The sequence below is a fragment of the Anopheles coluzzii genome, chromosome 3 (assembly GCF_943734685.1).
Source record: "Anopheles coluzzii chromosome 3, AcolN3, whole genome shotgun sequence".
Lineage (NCBI taxonomy): Eukaryota > Metazoa > Arthropoda > Insecta > Diptera > Culicidae > Anopheles > Anopheles coluzzii.
In genome coordinates, this window is record NC_064671.1 from 2,351,475 (window position 1) to 2,370,259 (window position 18,785).

The window sequence follows — 18,785 nt, forward strand, 5'->3', positions numbered from 1 at the left end:
GCAAGTGGTTTGAGTTAGTGGTGGGAGCTCGGAATCGGACCTACCTGATTCCGATTCCGTGTTCGGAATCAATTCCGGAACCGATTCCGTGATCAGAATTGGCCCCGAAATCGGAATCGACCTCTGGGAGTCGAAATTTGTTCCGGTAACATAATCAGAATTGGAATTAGCTCCGGAATGAGAATCAGCTCTTGAATTGAAATAAGAAGTCTCAGAAGCGAAATCAGTCCCGGAATCTCCATGAGAATGGATCGTTTACAAGTAAATTTTGATTCTTTGCTATTATCAATACGTAGTATCATTGAGCCGGTCTCCTAGTACAGTCGTCAACTCGTACGACTTAACAACATGCCCGCCATGGGTTCAATCCCCAAATAGACCGCGCCGCCATACGTAGGACTGACTATCCTGCTATGGGGAGAATCAATTAGTCACTGGAAGCCAAGCCCACAAGTGGGTACAGGCAGGCCTTGACCGACATCGGTTGTTGAGCCAAAGAAGAAGAAGTATCATTGAACCCAAACGTCTCTTCTTATGGAGATGCCGAAACTGAAGCCGATTCTGATTTTGGAGCCAATTCCGATTCCGGAGCCTATTATGATTCCAGAGCCAATTGCGGAGCCAATCCGTAACCATTTCCTTAGCCGATTCCGGAACCAATTTTGTAGCCGATTCCGGAAACTGATTTCGGACCTATTATCCGGAATCGATTCCAGAAAACTTCGGAGCTAGCCGGAACCGATTCCGACAAAAACTTCATTTTCCCATCACTAGTTTGTATACAATTTCGTATTTCGCCCTGGCTTGTCATTCTGGTTACCGTTGAAGAAACTTTACCTCTGGGAAAATCATTTTCCTTCTTGTTGACCGCAATTGGGTTGGATCTGTTCGGTTGTAACATAATACGAACTACTATTACAGTGCTGTAGCTCCGTTAATTGATAAAACACTGAAATTACAATTTAAAACGCTTTTCTACACACAAAACACGCCCACCGTAAACAAACGCGAGTTAACAACTGTCAAACCGCGTGGACCGTGACTGTGCGCCCAGTGTGCACGGTGCAGTCATTCTGCCCAGCAGGGAAATCTGGACTTTTTCCGCTGCTTTTCGCGACTGTGTGTTGTTTTGTTGTGCGTGTGTTGCTCGCCTCGATTGTGTTGCTTTTTTGTGTGTGTAAAATGGTGTGCTCGTGGTGTGCAGCGAATGCCCACCAATAGTTTCGTTGCAGTTGCTCGCAAAACCGATTGCCAGCTAGGCAATTGCATTCTTCGGTGCGTGCCGTGATCCCCGAAGGGGGCCCGAAAGACAGTACGTACACTGCAATGGTTGCTAGTGTGCGGATTGTGTTCGATCCGCTAGATGTAAGTACGTGCGCTTCCGCCCTGCTGGCAAGTTTCCCTTTCGCTGGTTGGCCAGCTCCAGAAACGGATCTGTCTAGGGGAGGGGGGGGGGGGGAGTGGATCAGCATCCCACGATCGCAATTCTTCCCCACTGTGTTTACCCGTGCTTGGAGGAGGGCGGCGGCGGTCGGGGCCAGGGCGCATCCGAGCAATGTTCAGCTTGTTCACTGAAGCAGAATGACATTTCATCCGTCATCAGTCGGTGTAGCAAGTGGTGGAGCTTCAGATAAAAATCACCATCCGGCCAACACTTTCTCGGCCCATTTCACCTACATAAATCTGGTCGCGAGTGTCCGCTTACGCCAATGCCATTTGGTAAACTTTCAACTTTTTGGTGCAAAATGTGACCTCCGTTGTGGTGCGATTTTCCATCACAACCCAGCAAACGGAACTAGTCCAATTGTTGTTGTTTGGTTGCCTAAAGTTTCCATGTCGTGGGGTATTTTTGTCTACCTGGCTTCGTATCGGATGTCGTGGCCTATGGACCATTTCAAGAATTTAGCAGCCGCTTTAACCAGAGCAACATTTTGTCGAAGAAATATGTTACAAGTTCTTGTGCTCTATCAGCGTTTTGATCATTGCAAGGGACGGAAGCATGCCGAATCCAACATTCCCTACAGATTTCACTACACTTTCCCTAAAGTGGATAGAAATGGTGTGCCGCCCATTCATTGAAACGCTCATTGCTCGATCGTGCATTTAAACGCCTTCCGAGCGATTCGATCCTATCTCGCCCACATCACCTTCCATGCGCAAAGTGCAATGCAGAAGCGATCGGTTGTGTATGCGGAACCGCTTTCTATGCTGTTAATTGAAGAACGATCATTTTCGCACCCCAGCAGGCTGTGAAACTTTCCGCAATCCGGCCACAGCGCCTCATCTGCTGCCTTCCCAGCCTTTCAGCTTAGAGCCCCTATTTTTGGATATTTAAATACATTTTCTTCTTTTTCTTTTAGGATCATCCATGAAAAGTGACAGTGTTGAAGGTTGAAGAGGCAACAAAACAAAAGTATGACGAACTAATTAGAAGAAAACAATTGACAACGAAATCGCTTGTGGAACGCTTGTGAAAATGGCATCGAGCGAAAACAACAGCGACGATGGAGGTAGGTTGTGATGGTGGTTCACTGTTTGCATGAAATCTGCTCTGAAAAAACACCGGCTTCCATTTCTTCAGGACACAATGTCTTTTCAGGGTTCTCGAGCTCGAACGGTAGCGCGCCGGAGTACGAGCATCTGATGCAGTTCGAGTATCTCAAGACCAAGTACCGCGATGTGGTGTCCCAGCTGAAGACGGTTTCGAACGAGAAGCAACGGCTGGAGCACGATTTCCAGTTGCTCAAGAAGGAACTGGAGGGCAAGGGCGACTTCTTCAACAGCACCTACCACGAGTACAGCGGGCTGAAGCAGAAGTACGACACGCTGCGCCACCGGTATGAGGAAATGACGAAAGACCCATCGCACTACATCAAAGTGTGCGAGGAGCTAAAAAAGGAGCGCAACAAGTACAAGGAGCTGCTGAAGGCGACGGAACTCGAGCTCGAGACGGTGCTGTCGGAGCGGGGCAGTGTGCTGAAGGAGAACCAGAAGCTGTACGACAAGAACGAAGCACTGGAGCGGGAGGTGCAGGGTAAGGTGAAGGAGTGCGGAGCGTTGAAGGAAAAGATTGAGCTGCTAAAGACGCGCCAAGAGTACCAGCAGCTGTCGAACGAGAGCAGCTGGAGCAAGGAGCTGTCGGACAGCAAGGATAAGTTCAGTATTGTGTCGGAAAATTTGGAATCGGCCAACCAGGAGATTGAGCGGCTGAAGAAAGCGCTCGACAAAGCGAAGGCGGAGATAGCGAAAGCCGTCCACGACACCGAGGTCGCCAAGCAGCGCCGGGACTGGGCGATATCGGAGCGGGAAAAGATTGTCCAGGAGCGGGACAGTGTGCGGAACTTGTGCGACGAAATACGCAAAGAGCGCGACACGGCCACGTCGAAGCTGCTGGCAGCGATACGGGACAAGGACGATGCGCACAAGAAGATCGAACTGCTAACCGATCAGTTGGAGCAGGTGACACGCGACAGTATTAACAACAATGCCACTGCGGGAGGCCAAAACGCGTCCAATTTGCCGGGGGGCGGTGGACCCCCGGCGCAACCGAACGGTCCCGGGACGGGAACGCCAACCACGCCGAACGCCTCGCTGGTGTCGATGAACAACAGCACCAGCCATCGGAATTCGCACTACAGCAGCTTCAGCTCGATCTACAACCTGGAATCGCTGCAGCAGTACGACGTGGAGATGGTGGAAATCGACACCTCGCCCCTGCTGAGCAATTCCTCCGACTGGGGGCTCACGATCAGCGGCGATCTCGATCACAGCTACGGCAGCGATCACAGCAACACGAAGAATCTCTGCGGCCCGTACGTGGCTGCCGTGGAGCACGACTCAATCTTTGCCGGCAAGCTCAAGCCGAACGATATCATCTGCCAGATAAACAACCACGACTGCAGCACGTTCTCGCGGCGCATGATCTATCGCACGATCCGCAACAGTGTGCCGCAGTGCATCATTACGGTGAAGCGGCCGACGAAGCGCTTGCTGCCGGTGCAGATTCCATTCACCAGCACGAACCGCAACCACGGTCTTTGCCTCGAGCTCGGGCTGTACATCGCGAAGCTGGAGCCGAACTCGATCGCGGCCAAGGACGGCCGGCTGGCGGTCGGGGATCGGATTTTGTCCATCAACAACAAACCGATGGAAAGCATCAAGAACATCAACGATGTGCACGCTTACATTAACGATATGCGCAACAGCAGCCTCAACCTGATCGTCATCAAGGAAATGCCCGAAAGCCACCCGAGCTACGCCAGCTTCTACCAGCCCCGGTTGAAGCACATCCGCAACACTACCAGCTGCACGCAGACGGACAACTCGCTGTCGACGTTCGGCAGCCAGCACACCACGAACACGAGCAGCGTGAACACGAGTGCCAACGCAATGACCATGATGAACCATCGGTTGAGCCTGGAGTTTGACAATAACAATCACTTCCTGCCGTCGGTGATGCCTTCCTCGGCGTACCAGCCTTCATCGAGCACGCCCAACTCGGTCGCGGCTAGTACGCCCTCGTCGACCAAATCGGCCTCCAAGCTGACGGAGTTTATTCAGAAGATTAAGGACAAGATGGCGATAAGCAATCACAGCAAGGAGGCGGGTGGTCCGGGCGGTAGTCAGGAGCACGATGCGATCGCGGCCCTCGATTCCGTGCTGGACAGCGATGAGCAGTCGCGGGATGGGAAACGCTCGAAGCGTCGCAGCAAGAACGACCCGCACCACCAGTCGGAGGTGCCGCGTGGGACGTGGCCCAGGGTTAACATGGCAATGCACATAAACGAGACGCATCCCGGAACGATAGTGCAGAAGAAGAAGATCAGACCCCAGCTAACCATCCCGCGAGGGGGTGGAGATCTGGACAATAACAACTACTTTGCCGCTGTGCTGAATGAAGCCCACACGATTCCCACCACTTTCCAACCGAACACGGTGCCTAGTGGATCGCTGTCTCCCGGAGGGATTACCAGCGGTGGTGGTGGTGGTGGAGCAAGTGCGACAGGACCGGGTGGAAATGGTGGTATCGTTGGATCCGGCCCATCTTCCGGACAGGGAACGCTGCCGAGCTCAAGCAAACGCAACTCGAACCCCGTTATGCCGATGGATTTAAACCGTCTGCTTGCCGCAAAGTATGGAGAAGCGACTGCCGGAATGGCTGGTGGTCCTATCGCTGGAGGGGTGCCGACAGGGGTGCCTACGATGGGCAAATCCAACACTATTGTGCCGTTTCCGCGATCGTCGACGTACGACGATCGGCACCATGACGGTGGCGGGTTGAATCTAAACAAGCATCGCTTCAGTCTGAACTTTCCACCGACGAGCAAGCAACAAATGCAGCAGCAACAAATGATGCTTGCGCCACACCAGCAGCAAAACTCGCTCGATTTCATTCCCATTCCAACCTCTTCGTCGCAGAAGAGCAATCACTCGATCGATTCGGCCAGTGCGCCCCACTCACTGTCCAAAAGCCCACCGACTTACTATTCCGGAACGGCGGCGGCCTCGCTCGGTATTCCTACGTCGAAAACGACGGAATTCTTCATGACGTCCAAGATCACCAAATCGTTGTCGAAGTACTCGAGCGACAACGAGAGCATCGATACGGAAACGCTTTCCCTCGGCGGTGGGATGGGCGGCATGCATGGGACGGGGACGCCCATGAGTGGCATGTCGGCGAACATGGGTGCAACGGGTGGCGGTGGTGGCAACCAGGGCATCGCAGGCGCGATGGTTGGTCCGGGAAATACCAACACACTTCCACTGACCCACATGCGAAAACATTTGATGGGCAACAGCGGTTCGGGAGGTGGAGGAGGATCGTCCTCCAACCGAAGCGGCAGCACAGTACACCCAGCAGCGACGGCTGGTTACGGAGCAACCATATTTCCCGGTTCCTATCCCCATCCGTTCATGCGCAATCACCACCAACCGGGCGGTGGCCAGAGTGGTGGCGGTGGAGCTAGTGCTAGCATTGCAAACGATGCCTTGCTGAGCTATCCAGCGGCTGCCAGCGGTGGAGGAGGTGGCGGAGGCACTGGGCCGGCAGCAATGGGACATCATTCGCACGGTGCTTCCATGGACTATTCTGCGTATCGCTACAGTCAGATTCAATCGTCGAAGGAAGACGTTCCTATATCCGGTTATACGGGCGGCTACGAAGGCGGTACGTTTCCCCGGAACAAAAGCCACCTAACGAGCAATAGCAACCATCATCACCATCATCACCATCACCACCATCAGGGGGGCTTTCGCATTCCCTCGAACCAGAGTGTAACGAGCCGGGGCAGTGGCATCAAGATCAGCAACGGTTCGATCGATTGCAGCAGCTCCGAACGTGCCTCGCCAATACCAACGTTCGAGGTGCAGGTGCTGAAACCAGGGCACGCTCCACCCGGGGGCGGCGGGCCCGGCTCCAACAAGCGCAGCTCCCTGCAGGACTATGGCCACTCGAAGCCGAACGTAGGCGAGCTGCGGCTGGTGCAGATCGACAAGAGTGAAATGTCGCTCGGAATCAAAATTTTCTGCCGACGCAATGGAGGGGGCGTGTTCGTGTCGAATGTGGGAGAAAACAGTCTAGCCAGCAAGGTCGGTTTGCACATAGGCGATCAGCTGCTGGAGGTGTGCGGGATAAACCTACGCAAAGCGACGTACGAGCTGGCCGCGCATGTGTTGCGCCAGTGTGGCAACTCCATTACCATGCTCGTGCTCTACAATCCAGTGGTGTACAGCAACCTCACTACCAGCGAGGACAATGTTGCTCGTTCGGGGTCGCCCACACCGCAGAACTCGCCGCGCTCGATGGGACGCTCGCTCATATCGGCCGTAAACACCACGGCCGTTAACGCTATGACCGGTACGATGACCGCCCCTAAAACATCGTCCCTGGTGAAGGCACAGGAGTTCAGCGACAGTCTGGAGCACCAAACGCAGCTGCACGATGACGAGGAGGACGGTTCCGTGGCTGTCGGCAGCTCCGGCGTTGGCGGCGGTCAAAGCAACATGTACAAAGAGCAGCCGCGCGAGATCTACATTGAGACGCGTAAAACGTCCAACCTGGGCATAACGTTGGTCGGTGGCAACGCTTACGGCATCTTTGTGCATGGTGTACAGAAGGATTCGATCGCGGATCAGGCCGGACTGCTGGTGGGCGATCAGATACTGGAGTTTAACGGCACGGATATGCGTCGTTCGACGGCGGAGCACGCAGCGCTCGAGATTGCAAAGCCCGCCGACCATGTGAAGGTGCTCGTGTTGTACAACATTCAAAGTATGTTCCCCAATGCCGGAGGCCCCATTTGTACGCCGTTGTAAGAACTGCTCATCATTGCTTGATATTGTTTCTTGTTTTTCTCCGTTTGCAGAGTTCAATCAAATCAAAGATAAACCTGGAGATGCACTGTACATCCGCGTCGGGTTCGATCGTAACTGCGATCAGGGTGACTCGGAGCTATCGTTTACGAAGGACGAGGTGCTGTTCGTCGACAACACCATGTTCGGTGGAATTCCCGGTAAATGGCGTGCTTGGAAGCTGGACGAATATGGCCACAAGAGGCAATGCGGCATCATTCCCAACAAGCTAAAGTGAGTGTCCGATTGATGCGCAGTTAAGTTCGAAGTCCTGTTCTTTTGCTAACCTTTTTCCAACCCGTTTTGCAGAGTGGAGGAAGAGCTACGATTGCTCGGAGATCCGGGTGACGTTGATACAACGGCGCGCCGAGGATCAACATCGGCCCGGAGATCGTTCTTCAAGCGCATCAAACCACAACGAAGCTCATCGCGCGATTCTAAAGAATTGGCCAGCTTTAGCAACACGCACCTGAGCCTGTACCTTGATTCGGGATCACTGAGCGACGATGGGTTGAGCAGCTACCAACGCGTTGAACGGCTGGAATGTGAGTATCCAGAGATTGTGTCCCCAAAACACGGTGCGAAAAGTATTGATATGTTTTCTCTTTACACTCCTCCACCAGACACCTATCGGCCAGTGATCATTTTGGGACCACTGTACGAGTTTGTCATCGATAAGCTGTGCGTAGATTTCCCGGAGGACTTTGCCGTCCTGCAGGAGAGTCAGAAGAAATGTACCAAGGACGAGATGGAGCTTGCAATACAGAACAATACAATCGCCGACTATAAGATGCGTAGCAATGGCATATTCGAGTACACCAGCATGCAAGCCGTGCGTGACAATAAGGTAGAATACGGCGTCTAAAACCGATGGATTATTGTCAATCGCATCTTATTAACGATTTGTTACGTGGTTTCTTTTCTGCAGCAATGTCATTGCATATTGAACGTGGGCATGGCGGCAGTAGAACGATTGCAGCGCGCACAAATCTACCCGATCGTGTTGCTGTTGCGCTTCAAATCGGCCAAGCAAATCAAGGAGATCAAAGACTCGCGCTACTCGACTGACAAAATCTCGGCCAAGGCAGCCAAGGAAATGTATGAGCATACGCTCAAGCTGGAGTCGGAATATCGACAGTTTATCTCCGGTGAGTGCGAAATGCGGATTCCAGTGAGTGTAGGTAACTAACCCAGCGCAACTAACCGCGACTACTTTCCACAGGAGTGATTTCGGGCGTGAATATTACACACATGTGTACACAGATTAAAGCGGCTGTGGATTGCGAACAGAAGAAGATCTTGTGGGTATCGATCCCATCGCCGTTGTGACCATCCATGAACTATCTTCGTCCCGATGAAGATGAACGATTGGCCTAATCGATACGCAAGCTGCGTATCAACCAACGAACAAACAAGTTGTTAAGGTAAAGTATTCCAAAACACCACTAAACCCCCTCTTTCGAGTTTTAGACCTCAAGACGAAGGGAAAAAAAAGAAGTTATCATACAACTACTGCAGAAAGAGAACAGTTAGCATAAGTACTGTGCAATATACATTATGAATGGAATGTCTTGGACAGGAATAAGTACAGTGCAAGTAGTTGTGTAGGTACCTCCACTTTCGAAAGCGATAGCCGTACCGGTAGATATTTAATGCAAACACTTCATCACAAGTTTTAGGCAGTTGTGGCGGTGATGTAAGCGATTGTGTCCGCGATTACATTTTGTTAGACAAAGGCTTGCTAATCATGTTGAATGATACTTAAACGACACGGGGTGATAGGATATAGCAGCTCTCAATTACATTGCATCCCTATTTCGGCATTTTTATCAACGAAAAACAAAAACAATCTTATACAGAATCTCACAGATTTCCAAGCAAATTAATACAGCAGACACGTCTGTATGTTACTAACGAACGGACGGGTGCATTTATGTAGATCAACGAATGTCCTCCGGGTAGTAGAAGACTCGGCGCACTAGACGAATTCATATATTCTCTACCGAATTCGATAGCACACAATCGAACAAAAAGCTTCTTCCGCTCGCTCAATCACACCCACCTGTCGTTGTCGCTATGATCGTGCTTTACGGAATGTTGTTTTCACGTTTACAGTCAGTAAATTTGAGTTGTTCTTTTACACATTGAACGTTAAAAACCTATGAAAGTATAAATAAGTCTTCCAAACTATCTACTTTTAGTATAGAGCAATTTGCAAAATGCATTACAATTGTTACGTTCCGGGAAAGTGAACGCATTTATTGATACGAGCCGAGGAGGAGGAGGAGGAGGGATTGAACATTTAAATATCGCTGTACCCTGAAACCAAGCGCTTAATGAAGTTACATTTGACTAACCCCTTTGCCAGGGAGGGGGTGATGCTGTTATGATTGATAAATCGTTCTATTAGACGAAGAGTACCGATTGAATTGGAACTGTTTGTCGATCGATCGTTTATACTCGTCCGTTATGTCTTCCAGTTATCAAAATTATTGATAGGAATATTTGTTACAAGAAAAAGAAAGTACGGCAGTGTACCATCTGTAAGAGCAGAGAAGCATAACTTCTATATACACCGGTTCTTCGTACCGTTTTAGTTCACTCGCAAGTAACACGTTGTTTAGCGATCTCCTTGTTTTATTTTTTTGCTCTGTGCTAAATGTATTCAAAATGCACAATATTTTACTACCTCAACCATTCAATCACAAACGAATGCGAAAGTTTGTTTGCCAAGCAGCAGCAGCAGCAGCAAGCGAGCTTCCGATTGTTTTCATTTCATTGTTTTGTGTGTGTGTGTGTGTTGTGTGCTATTTACAAATGTGGTGTTGGCAGCAACAGCAGCAGCTAGTATTTACATCATTTTGTTGTTTTATTCATTCATTCAGTTTCGTGCATCACAATTGTTCAATCGAAGCATAATTTATGTTACTTGTTTGTTTTGTTTGACTGTAACCCCGGCGCCAGTCACAGCGCAAAGAAGGAAGGTAATCAAAATCAGTACGACAGTTAGATTAATGTCGAAGATGCAAAGGGAAATGATGTGAGCGATACAAGCAATATAGGGAGAAAGTAACACCATTAGCTCTACTGCAAATGATAGGAACAAACAAAGAGTCGGTTCGTTTATCTTCTGTAGAGTGCGTAATGTAATCAAACGCGGAACAGAATCAATCAATGACCTAGTATCTTTTGAAATTTGGTAGAGTATACAAATCCTGATATACAACTATACATATATATCTTTATACGATTAACAATTGTTTATTAAACATATTAATATAAATATTATTATTAATATTATTATTGCTATTATTATTACTATTATTATTATATTAAATTCATAAAATTTTTGAAACAAAACAATGACGCGTTCAATCGTTACATTTATTATACGGTTTAATGCGTTTCCTTCCCTTCGCGTATGTGTTACAGTACGATGTAACAAAAACAAAAACAAAACAGTCCGAACGTTCCCCTACCAGCTCCTCCTCCTCCTCCTCCTTCGAACCGCACGATACAACAGTAAAAAAAAGTTTCACATTTTTATCACTAGCCTTTGGACGCAACATGGTGGTGTGGGAAGTGTGCAACGCGCTTGTACACGTCCTTACCATTCCCCACACTTGCAACTTACTCAACGTCATGTTCCTTCGGTCGGTACCACTCGTCGGCCGCATGCTCATAGATGGCATTCTGCAGTTCATCCTCCACCAGCTCGATCGACTCCTTGGTCAACGACCGAGGGCTGCGCGAGGTGACGCGGAAATCGAACGGCATATCGTAACACTTGCAGATGCAGCAGGATGGGAACCGGAACCAGTCGGAAAAGATGCCACGGCACTCGTTGTGCGGGTCGTAGGCGAGCAGCCGGTGCAATCGGTACTGCTGCTCGCAGCGACAGCCCTCGCGGCAGTACATCTGCTTCAGCTCGTGCGTGCACTTCTCCCAGTGCACGTATTGCTCGAAGGGATACAGGTTCAGCAGTGCGAGCACCTCCCCCCGGGTATTGTTGGCCCAGAACGGTGCGACTACCTCCTCCTTCACGGGGCAAGCGTTACTAGAAAGCAGAAACAAAATGAAATCCATCAATTAAGAGCTAGACATGACGCAAATCGCTAGTTGGTTGCTGCAAGATCACTTACACTCCGCGCCCATTAACGACGGGCGGTTCTTTCTGGGCCGCATCTTGGAACAGTTGCCCCTCGGGGTTGGATGTCTTCTTTACCGACGTCGAACTGCCCGTCACCGTTCCCGGGTGTGGTTTAATGCTCTCAAATCGTATCTTTTGCTGCTGCTGCTGCTGCTGTACATTGCTGGTCGACTGAATCGGCTGATGTTGTATCAACGATTCTGCCACCGTTTTACTGCTGCTGCTCAGTGAATCGTGGTCGTCAGCAGCAATATCGTCGGATACTGTCTCTTCAGTATCTTGCCGATCATTGGGATAGCTACCGATCGTGGACTCGATCTCACCGGCCTTAGCGCCACTCTCTGTGACAGAGTTCAGGGGTTCCTTCCGATCATCTACCTTCTCGGGTGCACTGGACGAGGCGAGCTTCAGAGTGGAGGATATCTTTACAACCGTCTCTTCCACGTCTTTGTCGCCGGATGCGAAGGTCGCCTGTAACGATTCATTCGTTTCCAGCTTAGCTAGCGAAGACAGTGCGTCCATATCGATAGCTTCCGTATCCGCAGCTTGAATGGAGTTCTTGTTGGTTGGAACAACACTGGATCCAGCTACTGGGGAGATCTTGTCGGCGGTAGACGGCGTACTGGTAGTAGTTGCATGCTGCTGCTCCGCTTTGCTCTCGACTGATGGGTTTGCTTCCTGCAGCTCCAATGTGGTCTGCGTGGAGGACGGCACTGTTTGCCCTACCGATGCTGGACTACCATTTTTCGGCGGAGGTGACTCAACGGTCGTACTCGTGCCGGTACTGCTCGCAGTTGTCGTTGAAGTGCTTTTACCCGTGGTAGAGATATCACTCGACTCTACGGTCGGAGTCGTCGTGGTAGCGCTGGTTGTGGTAGTGCTACTGCTGTCAGTTGACGTGGTACTGCTCCTACTACTACTGGGCGTCGTTGTGGTTGTCGTCGTAACCGTCGTCTTCGTCTGGGTCGGTCGGAAGTGAGGCTCATTCAGCGGGATCTCATTACTCTTGTCCCGCGGATAGTGACCCGGTCCTCCATCGTAGTGGGGCGAGGAGGGCCGCAAATACTTCATCCGCTTGCCATCCCGTCCGCCGGCCGACGCAAGATGGCCGGAGGGCCTCGTGTACCGCTCCGTCGCACGATCGATATCGTCAATGTCGATCTCGTTGTTTTCAAACTCCTCCTTCAGCACCGATATGTGCCGCACGTCGCCGTACATCCGGCGCATCAGGCCCTGGTTTTCGTGCACAAACCGACGCACGGCATGCCAGGGATATGCGGAACCGGGCAGATTGCAGTACGCCTGCACGCTCAGATCGCAGGGAATGGTTTTCAGGAGCTGTGAACGTCCCCGGCGGGAGGCTCTCGTTGGGTCGCAGGATGACGCCGAATCGTATCCATAGCTCTCGGCTGTCGATACGATCGGAATCAGCAAAAGCAACAGCAGCATGGTTGAAACAATGCACCAGCCCAGCAAACCACGCGTCGTTTGCCACTGGAAAGAGAAAATGGGAGAAATGAACTGTAGTGAACTACTTCAATCGGTGGAGAATTGAATTTTCATGTTTGTTTTAAACATATATCTTTAAAGCCGATCGAAAGGGCCTATCATTTTAAGTTTCCCTCCTTCACTTTATAATGTCTTGTTATCGGGGATTGCGGAAGGCTTTGTTATGGTCACTTTCACCTCGCCCATGCCCACACCGTGTCGCGATCACGTGATCATCCAACACAGTTTTGGTGACGGCGCGTGACATACGCGAACCGCCGTTGAACACACGCCATGGACCTGTTGTTGCGCACGCGCAGTGTCTAATGAAAGCAACAACAACAAAACTGGGACCCTGCTCTGTCCCAGTTGTCGTTGGGGTACTTTTACTTTTCTGACCATTTCTGCGAAGCCCCATATCACACCATGACAAGGTGTTAATGCCAACGGTGCGGTGTGGGGATGATATGGTGATGTTTAAGCTAACAGGGGAGAAAAGTGAAAGGTTAAACTGAGTCATCTGCTCTGAGTTTGAGGCGAGTCCATTTCGTGTGCCTGCAAAGAGACAGCATTATTGATCCTGCGCCAACAACGACATGGATATGTGTTAATCTATCTTTTGCATAACTTGTGTGTGTGTGTGGGGCAATGTTAACATATCCTAACAGGGAATGACCCAACATTTGCGCATCGTTTATGTAATGCTGGCAGTCAACACTCCTCCTCCTGTGACTGCTCTGTGACTCAATTCCATAGAGCAAATGAACAAATATCATAAACTATAAGCGTCCCGAGCCCGTCTAGCAATGCTCCACTTTCCCACAATTATGTAAACAAACCCGCCCGGCGCGCTCTTTCCATTCTACATTATGCATTCTAAGCAAAAAAAAACAGAACGGTTCATGCGCGCTCTGCTCTATATACGCGCCAGATGGCTTGCTGCACGAGACACTGCCGCGGGATTAAGGTCAGGCTTTGCATTGTTTCCCGGCAAAAGACAGTGCCGGAAAGCACTGGGGATGCACCACCTTGCCTTCCAGCGGTCCATTGATATGCAAGTCACGTTGGGGGACGTGGGGTTTGTAACCCACATCTCTGCGCCCAGTGGCAGGCAGGCCCAGTCGCTCCTTACCGGTCGCTGCTCACCTGGGAGCTTCATTACAACGCGCTGTAAGGAAGTTGTCGTCGAAGTGGTTAATATGTTTTCCAAAACACGTACTCCGTGTGCTCCAAATGCATGAGTTCCCAGTGACAAGCCGTACCGTACAATCCACAAACAAGTGTGTGGCAACGATGTATTTCTTTTAATTGATTGAAGTGCCGGTGTTTCGCCCGATGCTTCGCTAGACAGGCATGAAACGAACGGGATTTTGGATGTGCGCAAAAACTTTCACGATTTCCGATACGATTCGTGCTCGGAATGGTGGCTTTAACACTTTCACGATATTCACGATCTTCGGAAGCGCTCTCCGAATTCCCTGTGTGACCTTGTGTGCAAATGCGCTTTCACATCCGATCGCCCCCCCCCCCCCCATCGGGGTGACCGGGGCTCATTGATATCTGATGTGTATGTGTCTATGTGTGAGAGTATGTTGCGGTCAACCTCATCATAATAATCGCCCGCGGATCGCGGACCCCAAGCGCAGGATGGCTGAGAACGACATACCGTTGTGCGCGCTTCCGGAGGAGGGTTGTACCACCAAAGAAAGCGAAAGTCGATTTTCATGTATGTATGCACCTCCCCGGGCCCGGGCCAGCCGTCTAATCGACCACCATCGGGCCCAACGAGAGTAAAAGTAGAAATCGAATCTGATGGCGACGGAATGGAAAATCAAAAACGACATCGAACAACTGTGTTTGTGTGTGAAGCGTGCTGTGGCTGTGGATTCGATTCGAAGCGAGCAGGTGCGGAAGGTCAATAAAACCTGAATAAAAGCAACCACTCCCCCCCCCCCTCCACCCCCCTCCAACCAGCTCTTGAACCTTTCTCAATGACATGTCTCGGCCGCCCTTTGGCTTGCATCTGTCCCTCATTTCCTTCATTATGCGGCCAATGGCCTCTGGAGAACCGAAGGGAAAAGCCGCGGTGGGGTTGTATTTCATTTAATTCCCTTTTTTATTGGTCGTTCAGATTTTCGGACAACATAACTGTTGTCGGACGGTAGTTGTTTCAACGGTTAAAACCGGTTTGTATACCCATGCACGGCCCTTCCCCGTACCGGAACAACCGGTGCACAAGGAACAACCGAAAGGAGAGACACAAAAGGGATACAGTTAAACAAAATTAACCCGACCGCAACGACAACGAGCCGCAGACACTCAAAATCACTTTCTCTCCTGGTCGGGATTAAAATGGTTTGTTAGGAGGAAGAAGAAGAAGAAGAAGAAGCGGAAGAGTGATATCGCCCAAAACACTGGACTGCACTATACGGCGATAGGAATGGCAAGCGGTGCATCCGCAAAGCGATTGACGACGATCATTTCGCTCCTGATCGAGCTCGGACGCTCGGAAAGAGTTCAACGCGTGGGATTGAAACTAGGCCACGAACCTTTTACTGCTTCTGTCCTGATGCAGAAGGGGCATCGGGCGCGAATGTCGTCTTCTTCTCTCGTTGCACTCGCCAATAAATGCTGATCATGTTTGCATGTTTTGAGCGATCATAGGGCTGGATGTACAGGTGTAACCGATCGCGGCTTATCTTGCCAATGGGCACGAAGTAGTACAATCGGATTATGGTATGGGACATGTGCAGATTGCATAAGTAAGTGAGTCGTTGTAACTAATCTATAAGAAGCTCCCTTTTCCCTGCATACTTACACTAGGTACACGATCGCTATGAAACGCCATCATCCGTTGAGTGATGAGTCGGGAATTAAGTGTCACCTTAGTAATACAAATGTTTTGCAACTGCCCGACTGCACTGCACTACACGTACACTACGCCTAACTTCACCTTTCCGTATGTTATGATCAGTCCGGACCGATCGCACGGCCGCATCCGATCCCGTTCGAGTTTCCAGTTTCCAACACACACACCAACCGACTGACCAACAAAACCGGCCAGAATTGTCCCGATGTGTGTCTGTGGTACTTGTTTGTTACCTCCGCCGCACTACGGCCGATAATCTGCCTCGAATGCTTCGGCGCACCAAGCTCCCCGGTTATTTTCCGTTGTGCTTGTTTGTCGAACCCCTTAAGATGGGCACGCCGCAACCTGTGCAACTGTGTGCACTTGCTCTACCACACAGGGGCTGGGCTTATAAAGACGGACGCTTTTCTCGGCTCGGCTTTTCGTCACCATAAATGGCAACAATTAGTGTAATTATTCATTAACACTCCGCGCGCCCACTTTATAGGGAAGAAAATTCGCAACAACACACAACACTCGATCGTGCGCTGTGCTTCACTCATCCGGCCGGTTCGGTTTCCACCGGTAGCAGTAGCACGACGGCACGTTGCCACCCATGCTGGCGATCATGGTCCCGCGGGATGGTCCCTGTTTGGTGGTCGCTCACTTCGGACACGCACTCGATCGAACTTATTTAATCATCGCGCGCCGCAAAAGGCTTAAAACAAATATAAAGCGGCAGACCGAACAGCACACACACACACACACACACACACCGGGCACTTGCTCAACTTTCTCCTTTTCCTTTCTTTTGCTTTCTACACCGGGTGTGCGATTTTGTGCGACCCGCGACGGTTATGGCTGTTTGTAGCGTTTTAAACACAATTTTATTCTATTTTTGTATTTTTTTATCGAGGCACTTTTGGCACTAGAAACACTGTTGTCGAACGACGCTGTTGAGAGACAATTTGTTAATTAATGTAGTTGCACACTTCATTTGTCACATGCTGTTCGCTTGCAGAATTTCGCTTGAAAATGATCCACAAAACAACGCCCAAACCAAACGGTCACGCACGATCAAGATGAAGATGACACACACCTGCTTAACGGATGGAGTACTGCTCCGGAACTGCAACGAGTGCGACGAGAAAGCCTTTCGCCTGGCGGCTCAAACCGTTGCCTGAATAGGACTGGTCTAGTGTAGGTTCGCACCGTCCGGGAAACCGTGCGTCGTCGGTCGTCGGTAAACCGAATCCGCCACACACGTTCCTCTCACGAACACAGCAGCAGCAGCGGCAGCAGTCCAATCTCCGGACACATGGCCAAGGTGCATTGCCACCACCCCTAGCGCGCACGCACGGAACGAGAGAGAAAGCAGAGCAAGCATACACACATACTGCGGCGCCGTGCGGGTTTAAACCAGCGCGACTCGCGAACACGGGAACCGGAACACACTGTCAAGACACGGCCCTCAACCTGACAGCTGTGTGTGTGTGTGTGTGCGAACATGATCGCCGATCGGTAGAGAAGCTTTCCTTTTAGTAGGTCAGTAGTATTTCGAGTCACATGCGCGCTCTCTCAGCTGCACCGAGAGGATGAAGACGAGGGTGAGGATAGGGGTGGTGGTGGGGGTGGATGGGGTGTTAGAGAGAAGGAGGGTATGTTGGGCGGCGAGCTTTTTTCTCATGTTTGCAAAAAGCAGAAACTCGCGCAGAGAGCGCCCGGGTGCAGAGAAAGTAGCGTTGCGTATTGGCGCGGGTGTTTTGTTGAAAAAGGGCATAATGATCGATTCCAATTATCACACGCTTAAATGCGTGTGAATTTACCATCTTCCGAGAGCCACAAATACTCCTTTGTTCGCACTGAATGAGATGTTTTGTTTTCCAAAACACTCCGCCAACAGTTTCGAGGGAAAATCCCAAGTTTTTTTTGTTTTATCCAAAAACTTCCAATTAAATAATTGTTAGAAATTTGCTAGGAAGTTTACGCAAAGTGAAATGCTGTTGCAAAGTCTAACGGTTTGTGCTTTTCCTTTGCTTTTCAAATAGCCGTAAAGCTTTACGCTTAAAGCTACATAGCTTGCGATAACTTTCGCTAGAGGGCGCCAGCAGCGAAAGCTTTGCAAACAGTTCCTTGAATTCGTACGCATTTTGAATTGCTTTTTTGATTTGTAAATTTGCATTACAACTGTTTCGGTCCCTATTTTAGCTAAGCTCATTTTGGCATAAGAAACCAAACGGAAATTTCATTTGAAAACGCTCATGTTTGTTGAGTTTACAACGTTTCATCAAGCTAGAGCCACAAAAGACACAAAAAAGGTCAGCTTTACGCTGTACTGAAGGTTTTGCCCATCTGTACCCGTTGCAAACTGTACCTTGCTTTATTGAAGCAGTAACTTGATACTACCTGCATGAAAAAGGAACGATTCTTCGGAGGAATTTGTGTCATTTCCTCATGTCCTTGTAGCTTCGGTTCTGGCTAGAGGTACACACCTACAGCAAAGGGAATTGAGCATCCACCCGAGAGGTGGTGTTCATGTTGATAACACCGCTGACCATAATCCAGTGCCAAACATGCACTGTATCAATTATTGCCCAGCTTTATCGGTTTCAAACAACAACAGCAGCCCCCGCGTAGGTTTCCCATACAATCTCTGCTAGACTGCGCGATGCTTGGCTGCTTGCCGATGGTGTGTAGATTGGTGTTGCCGATCAGCTAGATTACGAAAGCATAATAACAACATTTTCATATACAGCACCGCTGGACAATACCGTCCCTACGTAGCGTCGACTTTGGGCAGCTTAAAATGATGCATTTGATAAAAAAGCAATGCTCACACAACATTACAGCGGCAGCAGGCTTTCGTTAATGTGCGACCAATTCATGGATGTCCCACGGCAGTGCCTTTGCTCAGCGCGTCATGCGTTCCACGAATGATTCCTAGCCATG

The 18,785-nt window shown here is 50.1% G+C and overlaps 2 protein-coding genes across 5 annotated transcripts; one reads left to right on the forward strand and one right to left on the reverse strand.

The window, feature by feature from the left end:
- Positions 1–1,035: 1,035 nt before the first annotated feature.
- On the forward strand, positions 1,036–10,329 carry LOC120955268 (disks large homolog 5). Of its 4 annotated transcripts, none has more exons than XM_040375980.2 (8): positions 1,036–1,365; positions 2,361–2,510; positions 2,582–7,270; positions 7,365–7,584; positions 7,660–7,895; positions 7,974–8,197; positions 8,279–8,498; positions 8,573–10,329. In XM_040375980.2, the coding sequence occupies exons 2-8, from the start codon at positions 2,477–2,479 to the stop codon at positions 8,677–8,679; spliced, it is 5,730 nt and encodes a 1,909-aa protein (XP_040231914.2). In that variant the 5' UTR covers positions 1,036–1,365; positions 2,361–2,476; the 3' UTR covers positions 8,680–10,329. The 4 variants fall into 4 exon arrangements, with proteins under 4 accessions (XP_040231914.2, XP_040231917.2, XP_040231915.2 ...); XM_040375983.2 differs by having other exon boundaries at positions 2,600–7,270; XM_040375981.2 differs by having other exon boundaries at positions 1,036–1,312.
- LOC120955269 (protein spaetzle 4) lies at positions 9,133–17,661 on the reverse strand. The gene is made up of 3 exons (XM_040375984.2): positions 15,807–17,661; positions 11,493–12,994; positions 9,133–11,407 (listed from the first exon to the last, which is right to left on the reverse strand). Exons 1-3 carry the CDS (start codon positions 15,837–15,839, stop codon positions 10,981–10,983), a joined length of 1,962 nt encoding a protein of 653 aa, XP_040231918.2. The 5' UTR covers positions 15,840–17,661; the 3' UTR covers positions 9,133–10,980.
- Positions 17,662–18,785: the final 1,124 nt, after the last annotated feature.